Source organism: Centropristis striata, chromosome 14, assembly GCF_030273125.1.
Source record: "Centropristis striata isolate RG_2023a ecotype Rhode Island chromosome 14, C.striata_1.0, whole genome shotgun sequence".
Classification (NCBI taxonomy): Eukaryota; Metazoa; Chordata; class Actinopteri; order Perciformes; family Serranidae; genus Centropristis; species Centropristis striata.
Genome location: NC_081530.1, coordinates 14,394,024 through 14,415,002, shown reverse-complemented (window position 1 = coordinate 14,415,002; position 20,979 = coordinate 14,394,024). Strand labels below are relative to the sequence as shown.

The 20,979-nt window shown below is 39.4% G+C and overlaps 1 protein-coding gene across 1 annotated transcript; it reads left to right on the top strand.

Annotated features, from left to right (window-relative positions):
- The first annotated feature begins 3,173 nt into the window (after positions 1 to 3,173).
- Positions 3,174 to 20,919, top strand: LOC131984304 (cyclic AMP-responsive element-binding protein 5-like). Its single transcript, XM_059349163.1, has 11 exons — positions 3,174 to 3,218; positions 5,701 to 5,767; positions 6,568 to 6,661; positions 8,547 to 8,656; positions 9,087 to 9,343; positions 13,833 to 13,959; positions 14,248 to 14,319; positions 18,004 to 18,312; positions 18,401 to 18,670; positions 18,750 to 18,858; positions 19,937 to 20,919. The coding sequence occupies exons 2-11, from the start codon at positions 5,714 to 5,716 to the stop codon at positions 20,071 to 20,073; spliced, it is 1,539 nt and encodes a 512-aa protein (XP_059205146.1). The 5' UTR covers positions 3,174 to 3,218; positions 5,701 to 5,713; the 3' UTR covers positions 20,074 to 20,919.
- Positions 20,920 to 20,979: the final 60 nt, after the last annotated feature.

Below are 20,979 nucleotides of genomic sequence, written 5' to 3'. Positions count from 1 at the left end.
AGATTTCAGGCAAGCGTGGATTTTCTGATTATTGGTTCCTTTTTTTCGCTGAAGACCAACTCCAGTGTACATGTGTTGTGCAGTTATCTAATTCATAAAAAATACACACACAAGTGGTCTGCTCCTGAGTGGATCTGCATGTGAGGGCAAAGTTGGATGTAAATTTAACTCCAGCCATCGTATTATATAATCAGATGACTGTAACTTGTATACTTGGATGCTGTTAAAAGTGTCTGTTTCCAGTTACTTTTGAAGTCGCACATTAGTCCCACATTAGTCTGCACTTCGCTGATAGAAATAGTCAGAAACATTTATCAAATGAAAGTTTGGCAGCTGAGCCAGATGTAGCTACAGTGAGGATAGCATGGGGATTGAGGTCAGTAAGTTTGTTTGACCTTTGACCTGAAACGCCATATTTTTACAGACAGGATGACATCAGGCTCTGAGCAGGCAGCTCTCTAAAGCTCCCAGTCTGGCTGTTAAGAGCCATGCTGAGGTGAAGATGCCAGATGGTAATGGCTGGTATCGCCACTGAGTTATGGAGGTAGTTGTAATCTCAGCGGCATTGTCTGCTCCAGGGCACCAGCCAGAGACTTCCTGGCTGCCGTCATACACTTTTTAGTGTGACTGTGCACTCTTAGCGGGCGTGCACACACGTGCTGTAAAACATCCCCATATCTTCACTGAAAACAAAGCACAGTGATTCACATCCACACAGGGGAAGAGCTCAAAACACAGAGTGACATCATCACAACTTCCTGTTTCTTCTTGTTGCCATGGCTAACAGAATTTGCATACTTTTTGTGATTGGTGGGTGATGAGTCAGTAGGGTTTGGTCCCATTTTGCACTTTTGCAACCACAACAAAACCATATCCCTCTGTTCAGCTCCAGCCCGGCTGAAGTGCCGGAAAGCCTGACCAAACATGGCAGGGATATTACTCCATGGCTTAGCTCACTGGAGATGTGAATGACCAAAGTCCCTCCTGTTATTTTTGTGGCCAATGGGATTTCATAGCATCGTGTATATGATTCTGATCAAATTGCAAAACAGTGGGCATTTATTTACTTTTGGAAACAATAATTGAAATCAATGTAACTTAACTGAAAACCATTAAAAAGGAAAACAACAAAAGTATGAATACTTTAAATCTAATCTCTAATTTAAATTAATCTAAACTGCCAACTATACACCACACTATAAAGGATCTTCTTTTCGTACAAAATATAATGAATAACAACTTATTCAACTGTGAAGCTGCTGTTCCAGAATAAAATATTTGTCCCCTACACAAACTTGTGTCAGAATGGGGAGTGACTCTTTGCCCTGATCATGACTTATGACATCATATTATACACACAATGGCTACCAGTGTGTAGTAACTGTGGATGTATTGGTGGTAACAAAAAACCAAGTCTATCACAATGTGGTACACTTTATCAATAACACTCCACTGCTAAACCTTTTTTGTGTGCTTCTTTTTGTATTTAAATCTTTTTCTCACTACAGTGTATTAATAATAATAATTTGTATAGTATAGTATAGTATATTATAGTATAGTATAGTATAGTATAGTATAGTATAATGCTTTTCATACAACAGATGTAGCTCAAAGTGATTTACAATATAAAATAAAAATGCAACAAATTGAAGAAGGAAGAAGGAAAATAGACTAAAATAGACAATAAAAAGACTGTAGATGATAAGATACATAATGAATGTAAAAAAAAAATCTGCATGATCCAATAATAACTTGATCTTATATCTGTCCCATGGGGTTGCACCTTTTAAATGGAATTAACTGCAAACAGCTTTCAATAAGATTATTTAATTACCCTTGGAGATGCATGAGAATCCCTAATGTCTTTCATGGTCACTGAAATGGAATATGAAGGCCTATATGGTGATATATTATGTCTATTCATTCTGTTTGTTACTTGGTTGTTGGTTGTCTGACTTAAGATATGTTATGTAGGAAACATGGTTGTCTGATTATAATTTCTTTTTGAAATTATTATTGTCAAGTCTCTATTGAAAAATATTATCTTAATGTGACCTGATTAAATAAAGACTTTGGGGTAAAGAAACATTATACAACTTTTTAGGTAGTCAAAGATTAATACGTGACTACCACCATTTACACAGCGAATTTCCATTTCCTTATGGATGGAGGTTTATAATCCCAAAGTAACAAGTCGTAGCAACATTGCACAGATGCTATAAAGGCAATGCTTATTAATGTATTTTATTATACCTAATTTTAGGGCTAAGTGATTATTGGAGCGTTGAGTACTTCTATTGTGTCTGTCAGCTGTCTGTGTTTGTAATGTTAGTCAAGGTGTAAAGTAAACCTTAATAGGAAATAGCATATGCCTGCAGACATAGGCTATTTCATATTAATTTATAATCACAGTTACAATGATAATATAATAATAATAATAATAATAGTAGTAATAATAATAATAATAAGAAGAAGAAGAAGAAGAAGAAGAAGAAGAAGAAGAAGAAGATGAAAAAGAAGAACCAGATCATAATTGTTGTTGTTATATATGTTATATATTTTTACGACTACTACTACTACTACTATTATTATTATTATTATTATTATTATTATTATTATTATTATTTTACCTTTATTACTATACTAATTATATTGTCATTATGTTCGCATTTTTCTTTATTGGGATCAGTTCGGGAAGAATCACTACCTTATTCTCCTTCTCTCAAGCCTGTTTATGTTCCAAAATAATACTTTTATTCTCCATAAATAGAATCTATAACCCTCAGGAAAGTTTTTGACAAAAACCTTGAGGGCTATTGCTCATTTTGACGCATTCACTCCATACAGACGCTGCCTGGGACGTCCCGTTTCAGACAGAGACTGAAAGTGGGGCGAGAGGGAGAGAGAGAAAGAGAGAGAGGGGCGCCCACCCGGTCTGCCCCGTGTCCCGTCACGTTGCCGTTGATGTGGGCTGTCTGTCTGTCCAGGTCCACCACCATGCTGCCGTCCCGTCCCGTCCCCCTACCGGCCGGTGTTGTAACCCCGCCCCCCTCAATCCCTCTCTCCGTACGGGACCGCAATGATTTAGAAGTTCAGGAATCCCACGTGACGTCACCGGGAGGGTGATGTAATGCTTCTGTAAATAGAACGTATTGTAATCTCGCTCCAGTCCAACGTGGTTCCTCTCTGGAGCGCCGCTTGTCCCTCTCTACTTGTAGGTAAGCCTCCGCAATTTACTTTCATTCACAAAACTTTTAACTCAACAGCAAACTGTCTGCTGAGCGTATCTTTATCCGCTAATTTCTTATTTTTATTTACGCTGCTGGAAAGTTAACGGCTGGAAGTTTTTGGCTTAGCTGTCCCGGTGAAGTCTCATCACCAGGCGGACGAGGTTGAGCGCTAGAGTCTATTTGGGGGGTGTGACAGCACTCTCCATACAGCTGTGCCGGGCTTGTTTATGAGTTGAACAGGTTGCTATACGGATCTTTGGGAAATGAGACGCACCGGCATGTTTTTGAGACGAATACAAGTACCGACCGCCCGGCTGGCGGACGAGTCGCCGGTCAGAACCGCTGCCTAATTTGAACAGAATTAGCTCAAACCGGCGCGAGAGGCTCGATGGTGTTGACAGCTATCAAACATGGCAACTTTCAGAAGTATTAAGTAAGTAAAGTGGGCTCATTTTGAAGCTGGATATTGAATATCATTCAAAAGCACAGGTGGTTGGAAAAGTTGTGTCATTCAGCGTAAGTGTAGAGCTGTAACAGATAAGGAGGCGGGAAAAAATCTTGTGATTTAATTGCCCCAAAGATATTTTTTAAAATCAACAAAGAGAGACATTAATCCGTTTTGAACGGGCAACATGTTGTCTGGTCTGTTGTTGGATTTATGTATTAAGGATGACGTCATTCCGCATTGATGTAACCGCTCTGACAGAAGGTTTTGCTGAAAATGTGCTGAGTCTGCTCATCTTGTACAAGTGCTTCTGAAAGGAGAACAGAGAGCTAAAACTGTTGGAGATAATCATGATTATCATCATCTATCTATGTATTCATCTCTGGAATATAACATTATGTAATAATATTGCTTTGAGAAAAGCTACACTGCAAAGTGCACTTACATAAAAACTGTAAATCTATAACACCTTCTGTCTTTTGAAGCTGATTTTGTAAATTATCTATCGATCTCTCTATCTATTATTGTGGTGTTGTGGACATTTGCTTGCTTATTCCATTCAGCAATACACACATAAACACAACACACTCACACACCTACATGTATGAAGTCACCTCTACTCGCAGGGGTTGGAAAGTGGGGGCTGAGGCAGGTTCAAACCTGTCAGGAGTAGTCCTACAGTGCTGCCCTCCCTCTGCCGCCTCCCACCCTCATTCCTTCTCTCTTCCATTCATTGTATCCTTTCTCTCTCTCTCTCTCTCTCTCTCTCTCTCTCTCTCTGCCACTTGCCCTTTCCATTCCTCTCTCCATCACCCTAATGTCACTCTCCAACCCCTCAAGCCCCCCCCCCCCCCCCCCCCCCCACACACACACACACACACACACTTTCCATTTCTTATGGAAGCATGTACTTTTGCCCTCTCTCTCCTCGCTCCTCTCTTTCGCTCTCACTCTTTCCCATAACATCAGGACCCACTTTACTGTCTTCTCAGCGCTTTCTGCGCACGCAAAGTTTGCTTAAGGGGGAAAAGCGTGTGTGTACCTGTGAATAAATGTCCTAAACACTCCTCATCGGCGCCATCTCCACCTTTGACATTTTTCGATCACTTCTTCCTCCCCCCTGAAGTTATCAGTAAACACGTGCTGTAGGAGAATGAAAACTCAAGGAAAGGGTCACCCTGTTGACCTCTCTACAAGTGTGTGAACCTTGTTTGGTGACACACAGCTCTGAGGAATGCCTGAGGCCAGGGAGTTCTTCAAGGCTTCTTCCTTTGCTCTCAGTGGAAAATGAGGGGTCAGCAGCAGTAGCACTTCAAATAAGTCATAATTACCCCCCATCACTGGCTTAATATCTCCACTGAAGAACTGAGTGGGTCAACCCTGGGTTAGCGCTGCATGTGGGTGTATCATTGTGCTCTATTCTGTGCTTGTTTTTTGCCCTATGGTGACTTTATTTTTATGTTATGCACGGCAAGCGTCTATCCTTTCATCACACTGGTATTATTAACTGATGCCCCGATGAAAGCATAATCGCACTTCGCTACATAATAACCATGAAAAGTAAAGATCATGTTGCCGTAAGGCTTTGATTCCCTGGTGCTTACATGTTATTAGTAGGTTGTAATGAAGAGTTAGGAAAAACAAAAACAGACTGTATTTATTATAGTACTTGTCCAAATAAAAATGACTACCTGCAGTATACAGCAATACTGTTGCTCTCCCGCTGGCACCAAAGGGATCATTTTCCTTGAGATAATGTTGTGTCTCTGGGTGAAACATCCATCATCTGTGGCATCTACATCATTACACACCGCCTCCACAATAAAGATGTGATAATAGGAGGATAACTGTAATCTCAGTGTGTGATTTATCTAAGGGCATTGTGTCTGTGTAATTAAAAATTCAGAACTACAAGCTGCCTGCTGAATTAAATTATACAGTTACTGTGAACTGACAGATAGCACAGTACTTTACATACAGTAATGATGAGGATGCAGGTTAATATATTACTTTTCTGTTTTGCAGGCTTGTATATGACATGAATGACAAACAGGACAGGCTTTATGTTTGCGGCGCCCCGGGCTGCTCTCAGGTCAGTTGGATACAATATGTGTGTGTTACAACTGCAACATAACAGCTAAAAGTATTATTTTGCAGGGAAATATTTGACAATTAATAAAATACTGTTATTAATCCTGATTAACCCTACACAGAAACACAAAAAACTAGATGCAATCCAAACACACTAAATACATGGCCTTAATGTATATTAAATATTAATGTAGGCTTTATATAAAAATGTATTTTGTTATTATTTTTTCTTATTTTGTATTTCTTAAATCTCTTATAAAGTTCCTATATTTTGTGATTGTTTTATTTTTATTTTTTATATTTACTATTTACTTCTTTCTCTAATGGAGCATCCCAGCAAAAGCATTTCACATGTTTTTCGGCAGTGACAATAAAACATCTTGAATCTTGACAGAATTCAATTAAATATTTTGATGTTGTAGAAAAGTTATAATCATATGAATATTTTATTGTGGAAACAATGTATTGCAAGGCTGACAATAGGAATTTTTAAGATTAAGGATTGAATTTTTCACATTAAATGTAATATGACATGCGCTCAAGGCTGTGCTAAAATGCCAGTGTCACATAAATAACTATAATAATAGTAAAAAAAAAACAAATGTACTTAATAAATACACTTTTTATTCATGACAAGTATCATCTGGAGTGATAAATATTCTCAAATACTCAACTAACTGCAGACCATTATTGCTGATTAGTCAGCTATAAGAATCGTTAGCTGATTTAATCTCATTCCATCATGTCATACAGCTGTGTGCAGCTCTTTATACGTTTTTCATTCTGTTGGTGTTGCTGCAGCGCTTCCAGTTAGAAGAGCATCTGATCATCCACAGACGCAAGCATGAGATGTCCCTCAAGTTCTCCTCCATCAAGACGGATCCGGCTTTTACAGGTAAGAGAGCATAAAAAAAAAAGCAACCACATAAAGAAAAAAAAACATAATTTTCTGTCTTCTCCACCAAGGGGTAATATGGAGTTTATGTATCCTGTTGTCTTGAAATTATCGTTCTAATTTGTTCACTACTTAGACATGCTATATGTTCAGCTGCATGTGTGTGTGTGTGGTGACCTCTTTTCAGGATCAGTGCTTGATGAAAAAATGATGACGCTACGTTATACAGTATGAAATCAGATAAGCTCGATACAGGCTTCCTTTGCTCAGATAGTCTGTGCTGTGAAACAGAGCTGCTCATGTTGCAACATGCACAGTACACGCCATCAGATCAGGCAAAACATACTGATAACGACATCAGTGAAGACAAGCTTTGATTTAAAAATACAGGGAGGAGCTGTGCAGGGGTTAACCTTCTTAGATATTTTACTCTATATTTGGTTCTGTAAATGAACCACAGTGGAGCTGATTCGTGTCTTGCTGAATTATATGATTTTTTTTTCAATTAAGTGTCATAAAATAGCAAAGAAAAACAAAGCAAAAATCACAAATTTTCAGAGGCCAAGGGGATGTCTTCAAGTAACTTTTTTTCCTCTAACCAATAGTCCAGACCCCGAAAAATATTATCTATATTATCATAGAGAAAAGCTGTTAATACTCACATTTGTCAAGCTGGAACCAGGGAATGTTTAGCATTTTTGCTTGAAAAATTACACAAAATAGTAGTTGCTGACCAAAATATTTTATATCTTGTATATTCATCATCTTCCTTTTCTATCAATCCCTAATTTTTTTCCCATGCATGGACAAAAAAGGGGTCATCCTTTTTAAAGAACTGGGATTTAGTGGGGATTTTAAGTTGTGTCGCATTATAGTCTAAATGTTGTTCTAGATTCTTTTTGTAATAGCACAAATAAGAATTAGGAAAAAATAGGGCTTTCAAAAACCCTAGTCAAACTATATGTGTGCACCGCACGCTACAATAAATTATTAAGGCTGTGATTCTTACTCCAGAGAGACATTAAATAAAACAGGTTAGCAGCTATTTCAAGGCAAAAGAGACATGTTATTTTTATATACAGATGCAGTTGTTCGTCATTCGCCGCTTTAATTTTGAGGTACTTGCATTTTATTGTTATACTTTTTACTTCTACTGCATTACAATTGTAAAATATTTGAATATAAAATCAAACAATAAATTATGACTACAGGTTAAGCTACCAAGCAGTATATACATTTATGAGAATTAGCATCAGTTTTACCAGCTGCAACAATAAAGCAATGAAGACATTAATGCATTAATAATTTTAATGTAGTAATATTTCGTATAATTATTATTCTGAAAAGTCTCATTCTGTATGATGAGTTCATTTACTAATTTTAAATTTTGATGCCAATAGAACCCTACAACAATGCAACCACAGGTGCATGACGGGAAGCATTTTTTTCTATAACAATCCAAACTTATGGTCAGAACACTGTCATATGACAATGTCTGTAACCATAGAAACAGCTGTCCATCTGGACATAAACATGGACACGTCACCAAACCTCTGCAGACTCTCCCTCTGCGTCTCTTTTGCTCTCTGTCCTGCAGCCTGTCACGCCTCCTGCAGGAAATCTCATGTCAAAACAAAGAGCCCAGCTGCCCTTTGACCCCTGCATGTTTAGACGGCTCAGAGAGACAGACTGATGTTATCACAGAGAGAGACAGAGCGCGGCTGAGAGGAGACTTGTTTCTCCTCTTGGCATTACAGCACGGACAACAGTCGATTTAGACAGCAAATATCAAGAGAGACATCAGGCAGCGATACATGAATGTCTACTGATTTTTTAAAACCTGTTTCTCCTCTTTTGTTTGTGTATTTGTATGTGATGCTTCCAGACCAGACTCCAACACCAACCCGATTTTTGCAGAACTGTGAAGAGGTTGGTCTGTTCAAGGAGATAGAAGAAGAGTTTCTTCAAGCACAAGAAGAGGAAAAGAGCAAACAGGTAAATTTAAAAGTAAAATACAAAGCAAAATTAAGCTGAATTTCTAATGTTTTGGCTGAAGTTAGCCTCAAAAGAAGCAACAATCAAGACATATTGTTGACTTGTGCCACATTGCTGATAGATGTTTGCTTTTGAGGTCTGTCAGGTTAGCGTTTTGAGTGACACATGAGTGTGAGGGAGATAAAAGCAGTCAGACCCAATTAGATGACTGCAGATATATGACCTGCTGCGAGGAAAGACACACCAGGTGATCACATTCTCCCCTGTAAATTAAACAGCGAGACATCAAACACACAAGCACACACTTAAACAAATGCACGCACACACAAGCATCAAAATCACCTCAGATCACAAAACACTCTCAAATGAAAGTAGATACCGCAAGTTCAAAATGCTCCCAGCTGATCGTAGCTTCCACTTCTCCCCACAGACGCTTTCTCATAATGGGCCGTCCTGTATGAACCAGCAGCAGCTCAAACCCCAGCTCCAGCTCCAGCACCCACCCCAGCCTCAGCACCCACATCCACAGCCACCGCTGCATCATCCGCAGACCCACCTCCTGCAGCACCCTCAGTCTCATGGCGCCATGATGGGCCCCAGCTGCAGCCTGGCTGCCCAACAAGCTCTGTCCTCCTCGCAGTCCGGATCAGTCATCACCCAGGCTCCTTCCACCCTCACACACTCAGGGTGAGTACTGCTGCACACTTACACAAACACCTGAAAGGCCCTATACCTACATACAGCACAGATTAACACATATTCCCTTCATCACACACACACACATATTTCCTTTTAATGTTGCCTTATTTCACTCTTTCTTCCTCTCCTTTACCCTGTCTCGCCCATCCTGTTTTGGATGTATTATAACTCATTCTGTCTGGCACAGACTGGCATTTCCCCCTGCATAATTTATCACTCCACTAATGAAGTGAGAGAAAGGAGGGAAAAAATCAAACATCAATTTACTGAGAGAACAAAGTCAGAGCAAAAGAGATGGAGAGCTGCTGCACAACACCCACTCAAACCCACTGACATACCCACCCTGCCACCCAAACACTGCCTCTGTTATGTCTGTTAGGACTCAGACTGGAGTCTCTCAGCGGCTGTGCAGTTAACATGGCTCCCTGGTTATCACCCAGTTCAACAGACAGATTAGAGGAGTTCCTGTCTTTCAACAGAGCAGCTCCCAGCAGCTGCTTTCCCTCTTCCTGGCATTTCAACTTCGGATTTGGATTTATGTCATCTGAGTATTTCATTACATTTACTGCAGATTTAATTAAAAATGTCACACCAGTTTTACTCGGAGCTTGCTGTTTGATGTGCAACAAAATCCCTTTTTAGTTACATTTTAGCCCTGTGAAATTTAAATTGACATTCAATTATTCGCTGACTAAAATTCCATATGATTTCAGGCAATAAAAAATAGTAGCATTGAAGCTGATATTAAAAGCAACTGTAACTGTACAAATCAATGCCACTGGGCAAATTACATATACATTATTCATACATTTTCAGTTTTAATCAAATACATGCACATTTTGTAAATGAGAAATATTAGACATTTTTAGTAAGACTGTTAATGACAATATGTCTGTGACTTGATTAGGATACATATCTCCAAATAAAGGTATGTATAAGTTATGTTTATTTTGATTTTTTTTAAACATATCCTACAAAATCAAATGAAACCAAAACAGAATTAATCACTGATTAATTTTTTTCTTATGGATGATCAAATACTGTAACAGTCGACAGGAGTGAAAGCACTTAATTCCACCCCAAGGTGTTTGAAGCGCAAGACATTCAACATAAGAACTTAAACAAACACAATCCTGAAATCCAAAAATACATCTCTACCATTTCTATTCCATATAAAATTCCTAACCTGACTTCTATAAGCCCCTCTCATATTTAAAGACTTGATGCAAAGTAGAAAGGCTGTTACACAACACGGTACCATTTTTAAAAAAATGAACTTCTGCCTACATTTTTCAGTCAAGGCACTTAACCTAAATGCACTTTTGCGTATGAGTATTGACTAATGCTATCGGAGTATATAGCATATATACTGAGGAGCATACCAATTTATAATATTGTACATTTAATGCAGCTTGATTATATTTTTGTCACACTTATCTTTCCCAAACATTTATGCTGAAATTTACATTTAGTCTCTATTTATTGCTTACACTTAAACAGCACTTCCATTTTCACTGCCAGCTGTTTGGGCTTATTGAAATTTAATTGCCACCTCAACTTCTTTTTTAAATGTTTTTTAAACATAAAAAAGTGAAATGTTTCAAATGCAAATTTCCAAGGACTTTTTTTTAACAAATATTTTTTTAGTTAGTTTTTGTTGTTGTCATTGTTTTTTTATTGTATAATATTGTTTTGTCTTCAAGTCATAATTATCAACTCATAAATTAAAATGAGCAGTTTCATTTTTACATTTTGTGACACACAATACATAAGGAGGGAGAGAAATAGAGAATGACATGCACCAAAGGACTCAGACCGCGCAACAAAATCAAAAATACAGATTTTTCCTCTCGAGTGCTGTTTATCAGATTGTTTCGGTGTGAGTGTTGGAGATATGGGCTTTTGAACAACAATGACCTGGTTATTCAAGATAATCCACAGTCCTTGTTGTGAGCAGTTTCACATAGGAACTGTTTTCTTTCCACTGAGTTTTTAAAATGTAGTTTTTTTTTGCGCATTGGGCACCACAAGTCAAGTGCCATTTAGTTCCTATATATATAACAGAACACAGACATCTCTTTGGCTGATATCTCCAACACTTGGCAACTCACACCAGACCAATCTAGACACTACAGGTAAGAGGAAAAATATGTATTTTTGATTTTGGGATCACCAGGATGCATCACATTTGTAGCATTGTTCTTATTACGTTGGAGCCTAAATAGGACTTTTAAATCCTTCTCTTCTCCCAACACGGTTTTGTCTTACAAAAACAAAAGCCCTCTGATTTCTGATGCAACACATTTAGTACATAAACAAAGCCTCTGCCACATCTCTGCAGTTGTTTTAATGAACCATGGTACCAAAAGTAAGTGAGTGACATAATAAGCTCCAAACATCTGTCCAGGACCAGACAGGACAGGACAGGGCAGCGAGGAATGAGCTGACAGTCGATTATGGTCCATAAATCAGTGCCAGCTGAATCCAGACAGCATGTTAGTCAGTGAAACCAGCTAAGTGTTGCTAAATGAACCACGGATCGTGTGTCTGACTGTTTCCTCTTGTGTTTACGACCAGTTTCCATAGCGACCTGGTCTCTGAGTGTCTGGCTGTTGGCCCGGTCAAACTGTTGTGGTTACGTTAGGAAATGCTGTTTTGGTTTGTCTGTACTTTGTTGTATGTTAAACGGGCTGCATACCCCAGATTCAGTGATGACATCATTGTCGATGACCTCAGCGCCGCCACGGAGGCCCGCGCTGTCCGATTGGCTGAGAGCCAGAGCGGTTAGGTCAGCACATGGCACCCCGGGTCTCTGCATCCCCCGCTGTGATCCCTGAGCTTCCCTCCTCCCTCTCAAGCTGTTACTTTTTTCCATATCTTTGTTTTCTTTCACTTTTTTCACCTTAGAAGAGTTTCCATGATCGTTGCTTCACCTCAAACCTCTGTGTACATACACCTTTCTGCTCACATACAATAACATCTTTATGTATTTATTTATGTTCAGTGTATGCTCTTGTCCAGATTTTAAGTGTTGGTTCACTTAAATCACAAAACAGAACATTCTCTCACTTACTTCTAGTGGTTTTGTAGATAGTTTAGGTTTTATGTGCGCACATTTCCACCTCTGAGATTTCTTTCTCCACCCAGTGTTGCATTTGACTGACACCAAATAGCTCAGTAAGAAGCTTAACCCACCTCCCTTCTCCTGGTTTACTCTTCAGTTGGGCTTGATGACATTTTGTTAAAATAGCACACACGCAAGCAGCTTCGTCCTAAATGTACCTACATCAGGACAACAGTAAACACTTAAATCAGAGTACATGAAAAAAATTAAGCATTCAAAAATGCCTCATAAGACACATTCTGATCTAATCACATACATTTAGGCAAAGCCAAAACCTCAGTTACAAAATAAATCATTTTTAGATATCATTAAAGATTAAAAAAAAAAAAAAAAAAGATATATTTTGTTACATTAAATAGATATAACAGTCATGGACAGATGAAATGATTTTACATGGATATATAACATGGCTCTGTAGGATATAAAGAGGTATGAATAAATAGTTTGAACATAGCCAGATTCAACTGCCCATGTGATACAAAAAATAATAAACACAGTTCCTACATGTGTTGGAAATCCTTGATACTTGAATTTTAATCTTTTCAAGGTTCGAAAAGTGTTGCTTTTTAGAAAAATAAATAAAATAAGGGGAAGAGATTTAATTTATTTTTGTCTTTCACACAAAACATAAAATATATATGTTTGTATGTTTAAATGTAATGTAATAACCTAGAGGTAAGGAAAACAGCCAAATCGGGCAAAACTGCCTCCACCACAGTACAGTGGAGGTAAAGTGGAATTAAAGTTGTGCTGCTCATAGCATCAAAAAATGTCTTTTAAACATTTGAAAATGGAAACAACTCAGAAACAGATGTCTCTTTAATTCTTGATAATCCTCAGAACAAATGTTTTCATAGGGACTCTTTTTTCGGGCCGAAATTAGTTCCAATTAAAACTGTTCCCACTGAAGTCTGTGGATGATGCAGAGCAACTGAGATATTGTTTCAGGAAAAAAAAAATACATTTTAAAATGTAATATCCCTATGTTTTGAGCACTCTAAATTTCTATCACCTTCAGTGTATTAGGGTGGAGGCAGAAATCTCTGAGATGGGAGCAAGCTACATGCCTCTCAGGGTAAGTGAGAAAAAAAACAAAAAGTCAGTTTGTTCGAGTAAATTTGAACCTTTGATTTATGACATCCATGTATCCATCCCCAGTTTCCACATTGACCTTTACTGACCATGTCCATCCATCTCAGCCTCACCTACAGCTGCCATTAAAGCTATAAATGTTTCAACTTGCACCTCTCTCTGAACTGGATTAGTGAAACTTTAGCTGTGGTAGTTTACTGGCATGACTCGCCTCTCTCTTTCTCTCTCTCCCCCTCTCTCTCTCTCTGTGGCTGACCACAGGCCGGTTCCCGGGCCACTGTCCTCCCTCCTCCACATGCGGAACAGACACAGACAACCGCTGCCAGCCTCCTTACCCGGCACCCTGCCAGACCCCGCCATGCAAGGGGCATCTGCTCAGCACATGCCCGTAAGTACGGGAGACTCACACACATACATCTGCATTCAGACACGCATGTGTTATGATTAATAGATGCAGGTATAGTGGCCAAAGTGGTCAAGTTCTCAGAGTTAGAAATATTCATGGCTGACAGAAAAATTCACTTCACTCTTGTGTATGAATTAATAAAAAAGTGTCAAACTCCAAATGGATGTGACCTTATGGGGAACTCTTTATACTTGAGGTTATGTATGTGATGAAAGTTTTCCTTGTCACGGCTGAAAGGTTATTTTTGTGTCAATTTCTTTCCTTCTTCAGATAGAGAAGCAAATGTCGTGTATAATGGGTATACCAGGTCCGGTACACAACCCCTCCTGTTCCTCGCCACAGGTACTGACTTATTACTCTTTATTCCTTTCTCCTTTCTATTGGGGAATAGTTTGACATTTGGGGAAACACACTTATTCACTTTCTGACGGAGAGGTATATGTATATGTATACCAGTCAATCTCATATTTGTAAGATAAATCTGAAGTTGCCACCAGCAGCTGGCTAGCTTAGCCGAACATAAAGACTGGAAACAGGATGAAACAGCTCGCCAGGCTCTGTCCAAAGGAAACAGAAGTCCACCTTTCACCACCTCCAAACCTCTCTAATTTACATGTTTTATTTTATTTTATATCTTTATCTGAACAAGAAGTGAAACTATTTCTTGTCTGGGAGCAATAACTTCCTAGAATCTCCGCTGATGGCATGGTAACTGTTCAGAACCAAGAAACCATAAGACAGTGAATTGTTGTTTTTATACTAAGCAATAGGCACATTTTGTTACCTTTGGTCAGAGCAAGGCCAGCTGTTTTGCCGTTTCCCGTCTTTGTGCTCAGCTAAGTTCACCATCTGCCGGCTGTAACTTCATATTTCCCTCAAAGGACCCATTTCTTCACATGATTTCTGCATCTGTTTTGATTGTAAAACAGGTCTAGGTGCTATATAAATACTGTAAAAGGATCAAAATGCAGAAATGTGCACAGCCTGTATTCAGAAACTCTGCCATTAAACGAGCCATCAGGACTTCGGTAACGTTGTAATGTCACAACTGTACTATGCATAGGTAGAAAGTGCTGCTACAGTGCCGTAACAGGTATATTTAGACACTGTATGAGAAAAAAAAATGTTTTTTTCAATATTAACACATATAAACATGTTCTAGTAGAAACCCAAATTACAAGTATGAACTTCAGTTATGAGCAGTAGTAATCTTCTCATCCAATTCTCCACTAGAAAGTGATATAGTTTATTTCCTAAAATGTTCAACCATCCTCGCATTACATTATTATGATTTCACCATTCTCTATTCTCATCTCTACTTTGAAATTAAAGCCACAAAACACACTCTGCCTTTGGCTTAATCCTTTCTAATCAGGATACACAGGAAACAGAGTGTAATTCTACACTTCAACACACACACACACACACACACACACACACACACAGGTCTGCACCACAGGAAGTCACAATCTACATGCTCTCCCTGGCTTTCTTGGTTGTTTTATTTTCCTTGTGTCAACATGCTCTCCATCTCTCCCCTTGTAAATTTTACATTTCCTCTTTCTAGGTGCATGTCATATGAATTGTTAAATATATGTGTGCTATCAAAAGCAGCTTCAAAGGGAAAACTGTGAAATCGCTCTGCATCCACACACACACACACACACAGGTTATGAATTCATGTGCGGGGCTTGTGTGTAGAGTGGCAACTGAAAAGTGGTTTCAGGTTTCAGAGCTGCTCAGGTCGCAGGTTCAAATCTGACCCTCTCTACTTTGAACACACACACTTCTAATTCTATTCTATTGTAATTTAGTGCCATCAGGTGTTGTATTTTGCATTTCCAAGGTGTGAAACAGGACTCTGCTTCTGTAAAACCACAGAAGGTGTATTAACATGCCTCCGCCGTACAGTAACTCCACACTCAGCTGAAGTGGAAAAGTAAACGTTCAACAAGTGGATCAGTGTTTCATGTACAGTTCTGTGTCTTCATTCACTGATCCCTCCAGACAGAAATATCAACGTGGTGTGTCATCCAGGCCAAGGAGACCCATGATGTAATCACAGGCCCCAGTGTCAGGGTGTTTCTATGTAGTAAACAGAGCTGAAATACTCGTGTCCTGTCCTGTGCAGTGTGTATGGCTGTGCGTTTGACTGGCTGGCAAAGCTGGCACAGACAGCGCGGTGACCTCATCCTTGGCACTCGCTAAATGTGCTCCCTTTTTTCGACGTTGAATGGTTGAAGCGGGGGAAAAAAATCTGCTTCTTCTCTTAAAGAAATATTGTGTAACAGGGAACAGATAGCAATATTGCCAGGGAGGGGTGGGAGGGTGATGTCATGCTCTAAACATGACCTCTCCCTCTCTCTCCGTCTCCTCTGCTGAGTGTAGGAGAAAGGTGAGATGAGGTTTAATTTAGCTCTTACAGTCTGTTTAGTCAGATGATACGTGGGAATGATAAAGTGTGAAGGTATCAAGCTGCAGACTGCAGCATTTATTGGAACACATTATCCCTCTTATCTACAGTTGTTTTCGCGGTTGTGGATAATTAGGAGAAAAGGCGATGATGGGATAAGTGCGAGATTGTGGCGGAGAGCAGTTTAATTTTAATTTTGAGACATTTTGCCTTGTTGAGGGAGCACACTGAGGGCTACAAAGGCTTGTTTGACCTGAGGCAGCCTGTAGGTTAGGTAGCTTATCTGCTGGTACCAATTTAGCCCGCGGTGGAGGTCAAACACACCCCACCCAGATGGAAAATGTTTATGTATATCCACAAGTTCTTCATATAGCCTGTAGTGTTTAGTTTAACATACATCAACCTAAACATGGTTTAATAGCTCTGTGGGTGATAGTGATAGGCTAAATATACTGCAAGTGAAATATGTCTTATACGTGATATGTTATACGTGAAGTTATGTGCTAAAGCTTTTCTTTTATATAATACCAAGACTGGAAATATGATCTTTTACAATCTTACCTAGGGGACATGTAAAATGACTCATTGTCTCCAATCAATCCTGACTCCTAACAAATTAAATTCCCATACAATTAAACTGCATTCTCAATTACGTTGAAGGATTTTTATCTTTATTTTGTTGGGACTTCCCTTAATCGGTGTTCATTGGAATACAGAGGACAATAACTTTATAATACAACCTATTCCATCCCTACAAACAACATCTACACTATTGTTATTTACTAAAAAAAACATTTGAAAAATAACTTTAATTCAAAAAGTCTATAGAGTCCTTAAATATTGTCAGTAGGATTGATGTTAAAAGTGTGTGTTAAGTAAGTAAGTGTGTCTTATAGAATTCAACCTCAATTCCATGCAAGTTGTCTTGAATTAATCGAAACACAAAAAGGCTCTCAGTAATATTAAGCAACTAAATTTAATTTCCCACAAATAATAGTCCAGAAATGACTTGCAATAACCAGCTCCTATCCAGTGTCACTGGGAGCATGTTCTTCCCCACATGTCCCGGCATGCAATCATTCATCTTCCTATGTCCTCTTACACCAGGTTCATCGGCCTTTGAGATATTTGAGAGTTGAAATTGGTTGTCTGTGACATTCCTAGAGGCCATTATAAACTCAGCAGGAATGTGCAGTTTAAATGAGAGGATGTGAAAATATACAAGTTATAATGAGAGTGTCAATTATGGAGGCTCCACTGTGTTTATCTTTCTTAAAGATATGACATGTATAGCTTTTTGACTCAGTGGGTTTGGAACGCACGTCCTTATAATAAAATAAATATATATATATTTTATGTTATATATGGTTAATGGTATTTAATGTTTAATGCAACTTTAAATTACATATCTATATTTACTCAAGACTTGAGACTTGTTGCATTTGTATTTTATGTAGTTGTATATTCAGTATAGTGCACTTTTTATCTTAATTTTATCTACATAATTATTTAATTCTATCTCTGTTTCTTATACAGCAGCAACTGTAACGATTGTTTTGTACAGTGCATCACATGTATAGTTATATGTATTTGATCTTCTTATCTCCACTCAGAGATCCAAACAGACGCTGGGCCATCATTTCCAACAGCACCACCCAGCAATGGTCGGCATCAACAACCCTGTGACGTCCATGGGCCACATGATGGAGATGATGTCACAGCGTCATCAGGCACCTCCACTACAACACCACCATCATCCTCATCACCCACAGCTTCCAGCTCCACCCCTCACCTTCCAACAGCGGTGCCATGCTCCACCTCCGCAGCATCACAGCCACCACACTCAGGCTCACCAAGCACCACCGCCTCCCCATCTGCACCAGGGCTCGCCTCCTGCACCTCCCCTATCTGTTCCAGCACAGGTACAGATTTACTGACTGACTTCCTGACGATACATCATATTTCTGCACTCAGGCACAGCGAAGTCACTTTTAAAATGTTTGCTTGCAGTTATCACCAGTCGCACAGCAGATGCAGCCTTCCCATCCATCCCACTCCCAGCATGCAGTGCAGGCAGGCGGTAGCTGCAGCGGTGGAGGAGGGGGAGGAGGAGGCAACCGCCGCAGAAGGACGGCAGAGCAGGACCCTGACGAGCGCAGGCAAAAGTTTCTGGAGCGCAATAGGGCTGCTGCCACCCGCTGCCGGCAGAAGAGGAAAGTGTGGGTGTCGTCGCTGGAGAAGAAAGCGGAAGAGTTGACGCACACAAACCTGCAGCTACAGGTGGGACACGCTCTGTACACACACAAGTACACGCAATCTACTCTTCAAGGATGCTTAGCGTTTCTCTGTTTGCTTCCAGAACGAGGTGACGTCGCTGAGGTCAGAGGTCGGTCAACTGAAACAGATTCTGCTCACCCACAAGGACTGTCCTGTCACCGCCCGGCAGAGAGAGGCGCAGGGGTACCCCAGTGAGTAAAACCCCTTCTAGAAATCTCACCAACTTTTCCAGACGCCTGACACCAATCATCTCCATCCACCACTGAGGGTATAAGTCAGACACCTTATACCTTGTATGTGCACATAAGGGAATACCCCATGGTTACATTTTATCTTGTTATGACAAGCAGCCCCTCAGCACACACAGGGACCTTAAAAGGACAGTTCAGCCCAAAATGTATGTCCAGAAGGATGTGGAGCTCCATACAAATGTAGTGTTTTGGCACTTTCAGCACCACAAGCCGATCATCTAGTTCTATTACTTTCATGAAGAGGCCGACATCTCTCCGGCCAATATCTCCAACACTTGGCAGCTCACACCAAAACAATCTAGACTGATAATGGCACTACAGGTAAGAAGAAAAACGTGTATTTTTAATTTTGGGGTGAACTGTCCATCACCGAGTGCAACTGAAAAGCACTTAAGAGTAAAAACTCTGCTTTTAACCCCACAGTCTCCAAATATTGGTACACTGGTTGCACTTTTATTCCTGTGGAGAGCCAATCAGGGGAACACACTGCACTCTTAACTCTCCATTTAAAAGGAATGCATTTTTCATTTCCATTTTCATACTCATTAAATGAACCAGACCTTGACTGTATTTTAAATACTCCGGAGTGCAATGCAAATTTCTGTCATTTTGCCTTGCATGAAGGTAGCTCGGAACAAAATGCAGACTATGCCCATGTTGCACTCCCGGCAGGCGAAAGTTAATGTTCAACAATGCAAATGACCTTAAAGGAAAGAAAATAATACTGCACCTTGTGGCTTAAATAAAAGAAGCAATTATGTTGTAAGTGTTGAGCTTCAGAGAACAAAGATGGATGCAATATTGGCATGTGTTACTTTCGTATATTTCTATTGTTGTCTTTTTACCTGTATGTACAGTATTCATTTGTTAAAATAAAAAGAGATATTTTCCTTTAATCTGAGCTGTAGTGGCTTTTCATTTATTTTTCATGCATTGCATACGCTCACAAACTCCACTCACACAATGGACAATCCACACAGGATCAGTGACTTTGATTGACAGCTGTCTCTGTGTCCAGCTGCAGGGGTGAGCCCAGGAGGAAGTCCCACCCCTGTAGGTCCTGGGTCTCATCTGCAGGCCGTCCAACACAACAGCATCTCCACCTCCTCGACAGCTGGAGGCGACACAGGGCACGACCCCAAGCCTGGACGCTAGCTCTCACCATATAGAGGAGAGGGTGGGAGCGGATGGCTGAATTCTTGCAAACTGAATTATCTGTCTGTCACACTAAAGTCTCACTCAGCTTTGTGTCTTTACATTGTAGATGAAATACTGAAGTGGATAGGCAAATTTATAAATCTATGTGGACACTGAGGTGTTTTTCCACATTATTATCGTCTTTTCTGGTTGGAGAGGAGATCAGAACCACATACTGATACATTTCCATAATAGGTGCAAAATGACCTTTTCTGAAAGCCTTGTTAAAAAAAACTGTGATGGTTACATGGCAACCGGATCCTGTGTTTCCTGTGTTGCTACCCATTTAATTATGCACATACACAATCTTTTGCTCTTATATCTTGCACTAATTTAAACAAACAGCCTATGTATTAGTTTTATATTTCTAACTGAGCATCTGCGAGTGCACACCTTATGCCTTCTCTCTGATGCAGAAGCAGCTTGTTAAAACTACATATTTTTCTACAAATAATATACTAAGACAAAAATGTTTATTTTAAAATTTCAAATCGAAGCCACGTCTGTGTTGGAAAGCCATTTAGAACATGATTGTACAGTATTTCCTTTCAGGCACTTTAAAAAAAACTGCCCTAAGACACTAAATAAATATAAACTGCACCTCATGTCTCAATCTCTGTCAGTTATTAATAATAATAATAAAAAAAACTCTTATTCTGGTATTTCCTTGTGTGTGTGTTTTTTATTATCCTGTTGAAATGTATTCTGTGCTATAATATCAGACTTTTTAAATCTATGGTTTGTTATTGTACATACAGTATGGTCTACTCTGCCATCTAGTGGTTCTGTTAGTGGTAGTGGATCATAATAACAAAAAAGTAGATCATAACCTGTTTTGTCTAATACAAAGATGTAAATATTTCC

Bases quoted from the DNA above. Each gene is read 5' to 3' on its own strand.
- LOC131984304 (XM_059349163.1), top strand. From the start codon at position 5,714: ATGAATGACAAACAGGACAGGCTTTATGTTTGCGGCGCCCCGGGCTGC. The intron at 5,768-6,567 runs GTCAGTTGGATA...GTGTTGCTGCAG, and splicing joins GCGCCCCGGGCTGCTCTCAG to CGCTTCCAGTTAGAAGAGCA. The intron at 8,657-9,086 runs GTAAATTTAAAA...TTCTCCCCACAG, and splicing joins AAGAGGAAAAGAGCAAACAG to ACGCTTTCTCATAATGGGCC.